We start from the raw sequence: 6,805 nt of genomic DNA, 5'->3' as shown, positions 1-6,805 counted from the left end.
TGAAAAGATCTTTGGAGACTTTGTACTCAAGTTTGGATTTCCTTCAAAGCTACATCATGATCAGGGAAGGGACTTTGAGAACAAGCTATTCTCCAAACTTGAGGAGTACGGTGGCATCAAAGAGTCACATACAACTCCCTATCACCCCGCTGGCAACGGCAAGCAGAAAGATTTAATCAAACACTCTTGTCCAAGTTGGACCTGCCAGAGGGAGGTCTTTAGGCAAGGTGGTACATGCATACAACTGCACCCGGAGCGAGGCAACAGGCTATGCCCCATATTATGTCCTGTTTGGTAGGAACCCTTGTCTTCCAGTGGATATTTTGTTTGGCTTAACACCAATTGATCAGACTCATTCTCACAGCGAATACGCCAGTAAGTGGAGGAAGCGGATGCAAGAGGCATATAAATTGGCTTCACAGACTGCTCAGAAAGGACAAGAAAGTTAAAAAAGGCTTTATGTCGAAAGGTTTATGGAGCAGAGCTGCAGCCAGGATGTCGAGTGTTAGTAAAGAACTTCAAGAACAAAGGAGGACCTGGCAAGCTAAGGTCGTATTGGGAGAATCAAGTCCATGTTGTGGTCAAGAGGAAACAGAAAGACAGCACAGTCTATGTGATTCGACCCGAGAATGGTACTGGAAGGACTAGAGTACTCCACAGGAACCTTCTACTGCAGTTCAGACAACATCGGCTGTTGGAGAGGTATCACCACTCGTCCAGTAGAACCCTCAGACCAACCTAAACATCAGCTGAGAGTGGAGGCGGAAGAATTCCACCCGAGGATTGAGGAAGATCACGTCGATGAAGGGGATGAGCAATCAGATGGCGATGATGGTGGAATGGTCGAACCTGTAAGAGAGGTGTCACCCGTCGCAGAAATTGACTCTGAAACGGAGGTGTCATCTGATGAAGCTGATGAGATCGACCCACAGCCATCACGAACGAGAAAGTATCCTTTTCGAAACAGACAACCACCCAAAACACTTACCTATGCGACACTAGGTCAACCCTCAGTCACACGTAGATAGTGTAAGTAGTGTTGACCGTTGAAGTTAATGTTCAAAGTAACTTAGTATGTTGTAAAATGTTGCGTTAAGATAATAGTGAATAGATGCAGTATTACGGAAAACGTTTTGAAGTTGTTTCATTCGTTGCATATAATTAGAGACTCTGTACCAGATATCCAGAGCTTGACACATGTAGAAATAAGTATATGTGTAACATATTTCATGTGTGAATTAATGAGGTAATGGGGGATGGATAGGGTCAAGCCTTTCAGTCGCAGATACACTGCCCGTATAAAGAAACGGAGTACGATACAGATATCACTTGGCCAGTGACGTCTTCTGCGTGCATGCATGAAGTTGGAGATGGATGTCATGCTAAAGACTGTTGATCAACAGAGTATCTTGAGAACTGACTCCAGTGACTTCCATTCCTCTGCGGTTGAAGACAAGGTCTTCTGGGACAGTCCGAATGTCGAGACGACATTTATTTTGGAGGGGAGAGTGTGGGGCCCATGGTAGTTGTTGTTGGACAGTGTTGGGTACATAAGTTGATGACATCCATGCTCCTCACCCAGGAATATCATTTTTTTTTGTTATTATTTTGGTACAATAATTTTCAACATGTTTTATGTGCAAGTATTATAGTATTTTATCAGTGGCTAACTAAAATAAGATTTGTAAGATTAATTAAGGCACCCTAGACAGCTAGGGGGTCCATTTGACCCGGAAGTCAGTAGACAGAGTGCAGCTCATTGCGTCATATCTCGTTGTACCTGTCGCTGATGTGCTGTGTGTTGCAGGTGAGTGAAAGTGTCAAAATAATGAGAATAAGTTGCAATACTGTTAGTAGTTGAGTCCAAATATTCCCCAGTGTTGTGATTATTGCGTAGAATTTAGGTTTTGAGCACATTTGTCATCGAACACAAGTACGAAATGATGACGCATGTTATTTACTGAAGCTGATGAGTACTGTGGCCACTTGTTGTCGCTGATTTTACTGTTATTTTTGTAGAATGTACAATATTGCATCCATATTACGTGTTGATATTTTTTTTGAGTTAGTGCAGTAAGCGATGTGTGTATAGCAGGTGACCGGCGGTCGTGAGGTTTCATGCTTCGAGTCAGTAGACAGAGTGCAGCTCATTGCGTCATGTCTCGCTGTAACTGTCGCTGATGTGCTGTGTGTTGCAGAAGTAGAGACACTTTTTTTCAAAACCCCCGCATGCTTGGAATTATTCGTGTCCATGTGTGCGATAAAAGCTTGGGGAATTTTGCAAAAAAGATTTTCCTGTAGTTCACTCTGCTTTTAAAATGCACATAAAAGTACCTGTGGAGCATCAAAAACCCTGAACTGTGCAAAGGAGGGACAGAATTTTAAACTGTTCATGTAAACAAACAAACAAAAAATATTTTTTGAATGAAGATTTTATTTAAATTCTTATCTTGGCTTTTGCAAATGATCCTACTTGAGTGAAGCGATGAACATCCGCTTGAACTTCTCCAAGTCAACTTTCTTCATGACGGTTACCTTGTGTTTCTTCTTAAGCAGGTCCATGTAGTCCAACACCATCATGCCACGGGTACAGGCCCCGCCCAGCTCCACTGTCACAGCGACCTAAATTCCCATCACATGCATGTGGCTTTATTTCCATTTTAAAACTCAACTCAACTGAGAATGAAAAGAAACTGTCATTTACCTGCTCACTCTCTGTGATGAGTGAGTTATCGATGGCGGCGGCCAGGGCATAGGTGTCGCAAGCATTGAACCCTTTTCCTGCTGTGATTTCCTTCTGGTACTCCGCTGACTGAGATTTCTGTCATTCCATGAAGAGTGGTAATATGCACTTAGATGCTTGTGAATATTCTCATTCATCCAGGTTAATTTATTCTCATGGCATTTAATCGAGGGTCCGCTGATAGTGTAGTGGTACACACGCCCGAGTTGTGTGCGGGCAGCGTGGGATCGATTCCCGCTCAGTGACAGTGTCTATGTGTGCCCTGCGACTGGCTGGCGACCAGTTCGGGGTGTAATCTGCCTTCGCCCATTGACGGCTGGGATAGGCTCCAGCAACTCCCCGCGACCCTATATAGGATAAGCGGTTTAGAAGATGACATGGCATTTAATCGATGACAACTTTCTAAGACAACCAGAGCAGTCCAGTTGCGATCGATTCAACGCCATGAAAATATCCACTTAAGATGTCAAAGAAAATCCTGGTCGAGGGGTGAGCAAACGTGAATTGCATCACCTTAAAGGGGACATAGTATGGAAAATTGATTTAATTGCTTGCATATAAAAAGTGTTATATTCAACAAGTGTGAAATTTCAACTACTTATTTGTTCGGTGCCTCTTTCTGAAAATGTGTCTGTGTAATGCTGTATGTCCCTTTAGGTGTAACTACTCTACATGCTAAAATGGAGCCCAGACTCTTACCGTCCTGGAGAGGCATGAAATGCTTTTCATGAAAACAGCTTTTTCAGTCTGCAGAGAAAGCCACTGGTCACAAAAAGACTGCGGAGAGAAGACAGAAAACATAAAAGTCAAAGCATTCAAAAAATATACATAACTTGAAGTTGAGACTCCAGGCTTACCCAGGGGAGGCTGTTACTGCAGGTGAACTCCCAGGAGGCGATGGTGGTGGGGCAAGTGTAGCGTTCCAAAACAATGTAGGCAGCCTCTGTGTCGGCAACAAAGTTAAACTCCCCGCATGTTGTGGTGTTACCCCTGGCTGTACACATCACACGGCATGTTATACAACAGATCACGGAGAAAAAAAGGGTTCTAGTGCATGTTTGGAGGCGATAGACGTGTACACTCAATGTTGCCTCCCATGATGTACAGAGCTTTGAGTTTCTTGGGAAGGGAAGGGTCCAGTTGCACTGCGACGGCAAGGTTAGTCAAAGGTGCCGTGGCCACCAGCGTCACCTACAGTACAATTAAGACACGGCCTGCTATGGCTCTCACTTTGGCATTTGATAATGAAAAGTAGCCTTGCCTGTCTTACCTCTCCTTGGTTCTGCTTGACCATTTTGATTAAGGCCTGGACACCTTTTTTCTTCTGCACCAGTTCCAATCCCGGAGCATCTGGATCTGGCACGTCACCCAGCCCGTCCTTCCCATGGTAATCACTGGCATGTTGTTTGTTGGACAGGAGGGGCTGCGAGCATCCCGCGTACACTGGGATCTTTGGATTTAATGGCTTGTCAAAACTCCAAAGCGTGGACGTAGTTCAATCAGGATTGGAACGTGTAGCTACTTACATCCAGCCTGTTGCACACCTTCAGAACCCGCAGGGTGTTCTTCAGGACTTTCTCAAGGGGGGTGTTTCCATGGCAACAGGTGATCCCCAGTACCTCCACATCGGGCGCTGACAAGGCCATCATGATGGCCTGAGCATCATCCACGCCTGTGTCCACATCGAGGATTAGCTTCCTTTTCATCCTGCATCCAAGCACAAGAAACCAGTTATTTGTTGGGTTTGCAAGCATCTGGGAAAGGCAAAGGCTTTATGTTCAACTGATCTTAAAGGGTCATGAACATATGGGGATTTTATGCTGGATAACATATGAGAAAGCTGTCCAAAAAATGTGCATTTCAAACATAAATATATACATAAGTGAAAGCGTATTCAATTAATCATGCATGCATGTTCCTGTGTATTAAGTGTGAATGCTCATTGTGGGGGGCGTGGGGGTAGGGTGGACCATAATGTTTAACAACGATACACAACGAAGCCCAATTGCGGCAGTAAATAAAAAGACAAAAAAAAGACAAACGTAATTGTGGGAAGCCTGTTTCTGCAGCTGTAAAAACTGTTTTTAAGTTCATAAAGTAAGCAAAAAAATAAATACATATATATTCACGCAACCCTGCAACCACACTCCCCCCCTCCACACACACACGCACGCACACACACGCACACGCACGCACCCCCACCCGCATGCACACACACACACACGCACACACGCACACACACCCCCACACACCCACACACCCACACACACACACACACACACACACAAAAGAGACAAAATATAATTTAAAAAACCTAAAAAACAAGAGTTATTCAAGTGACTGGAATCCTCACCCGGGAAGAAGTTGTTTCAGGATGATTTGCAGCTGCTGCCTGTAAATGTGAAAGACACCCTCTGGCAGGCAAAACTTGCAGAGCCTCTTTATGAGGAGCTTGACTTTCTTATGCAACAGGCAACGCCCAGGCCTAGAGGAGTACGGGTAATAATGTTCTTTTCTTACATATTGAAGAGTTTCATAACACGTGTCGAAATCATCTGGTATTTGTGTGGGATTGAAATAACTAGGCATCATATTTAACAGTAGAGTTTATTAAATCACCATTCAAGGAATAATTACCAACTGAAAACCTTTTGGCTTGGAAGATGTTAAGTTGCAGATGTTAAGCAGATGCATGTCATTCTCCATACAACACAACACAATACATCCATCCATCCATTATCGATACCGCTCATCCTCACAAGGGTCGCAGGGAGTGCTGGAGCCTATCCCAGCCGTCTTCGGGCAGTAGACGGGGGACACCCTGAATTGGTTGCCATCCAATCGCAGGGCACACAGAGACAAACATCCGCACTCACAATCACACCTAGGAGCAATTTAGAGAGTCCAATCAACTTACCATGCATATGTTTTTGGAATGTGGGAGGAAACCGGAGTACCCAGAGAAAACCCACGCAGGCACGGGGAGAACATGCAAACTCCACACAGGGAGGCCGGAGCCGGGATCGAACCCAACAATACAATAATTTTTATTCATATAGCACTTTTTACAACAGCTACAGCTGTAACAAAGCACTTTACATACAACAACAAAATAAATGATCACAAATGCTATATACAATAGACAGCAGAAAACAGCCGAAAACTGTCAGTCTCAGGTTGGATCAATAGCTAAAGAACATAAATGTGGAATATTACAGATGGACATTTTGTACATTTTGCCATGTTAAATATTGTATCTCATTAACAAACCCCTTCAAAGTCTTTCTGCTTGTAGAAGGTCTGTGCAAACATGTTCTTTCCTGAGTCCCTTGGGTGTCTGACAGCTAATGACAATGGGAAGCCTTGTTTTTCTTCCACCTTCTTTTCTTTAAACTGAGGATACATACAGCACATCTAAGAGGTGGGGGAGTCTCGTCGACTTAAGTCACTAATTTAATGGCTTGCTTGGCAAAAATGTATGAACGATTCGACTGACTTGAACCCGAATTTACTTTGATTTGAACATGCAGGGGCGTGCAGAGGACAGCACCACTGGGGCAGGCAACCACCTGGGGGAGGGGGAGCAGTAAAGGCGCATGGAAAAACAAAGTCAAGACAGCTGCCAGAGCGATTGTTAATACCGTGCATTATGGTAATCCACCACCAGTGAGTGCCGTTATCTACCTTCAAAATAAAAGATGAATAACTAATACATGGACAACTACGGAGCCCCTCTGGTGCCAGGGTGTGAAATTTTTTTTTTTTTTTTGCTAATCTGTACCCACAGTTTACTAATATGTACCCACAGTTTAGTAATCTATTCCCACGGTTTAATAAACTGTACCCACAGTTTACTAATCTGTACCCACAGTTTACTAATCTGTACCCACAGTTTAATAAACTGTACCCACAGTTTACTCATCTATACCCACAGTTTACTAATCATACCCACAGTTTAGCAAACCGCTAGCATTCCGTCGTACACACGGTCGTATATCTGTCAAGGTAAATTAGGAGGTGTATTGTTACTATAATGTAGTGCAATGCTTTGTGAAACACTTT

The 6,805-nt window shown here is 43.8% G+C and overlaps 1 protein-coding gene across 1 annotated transcript; it reads right to left on the bottom strand.

Moving 5' to 3' along the window:
- Nucleotides 1-2,414: 2,414 nt before the first annotated feature.
- LOC147152494 (inosine-uridine preferring nucleoside hydrolase-like) lies at nt 2,415-5,194 on the bottom strand. Its single transcript, XM_086042519.1, has 8 exons — nt 5,097-5,194; nt 4,270-4,450; nt 4,014-4,193; nt 3,823-3,934; nt 3,601-3,737; nt 3,443-3,520; nt 2,705-2,821; nt 2,415-2,622 (listed from the first exon to the last, which is right to left on the bottom strand). Exons 2-8 carry the CDS (start codon nt 4,447-4,449, stop codon nt 2,470-2,472), a joined length of 957 nt encoding a protein of 318 aa, XP_085898645.1. The 5' UTR covers nt 4,450; nt 5,097-5,194; the 3' UTR covers nt 2,415-2,469.
- Nucleotides 5,195-6,805: the final 1,611 nt, after the last annotated feature.

Source organism: Filicampus tigris, chromosome 1 (assembly GCF_054856515.1).
Source record: "Filicampus tigris isolate MCC_2025a chromosome 1, RoL_Ftig_1.0, whole genome shotgun sequence".
In the NCBI taxonomy this organism is placed as follows: Eukaryota; Metazoa; Chordata; class Actinopteri; order Syngnathiformes; family Syngnathidae; genus Filicampus; species Filicampus tigris.
Note: the sequence above shows the minus strand (reverse complement) of the source record. Positions and strands in the feature narration are given on the sequence as shown.

Excerpts from the sequence above, each read along its gene's own strand:
- LOC147152494 (XM_086042519.1), bottom strand. The coding sequence starts at position 4,449 with ATGAAAAGGAAGCTAATCCTCGATGTGGACACAGGCGTGGATGATGCT. Across the intron at positions 3,738-3,822 it reads CATGGGAGGCAACATTGAGT|CCAGGGGTAACACCACAACA; the intron begins GTACACGTCTAT and ends TGATGTGTACAG. Across the intron at positions 3,521-3,600 it reads GCAGTAACAGCCTCCCCTGG|TCTTTTTGTGACCAGTGGCT; the intron begins GTAAGCCTGGAG and ends TTCTCTCCGCAG.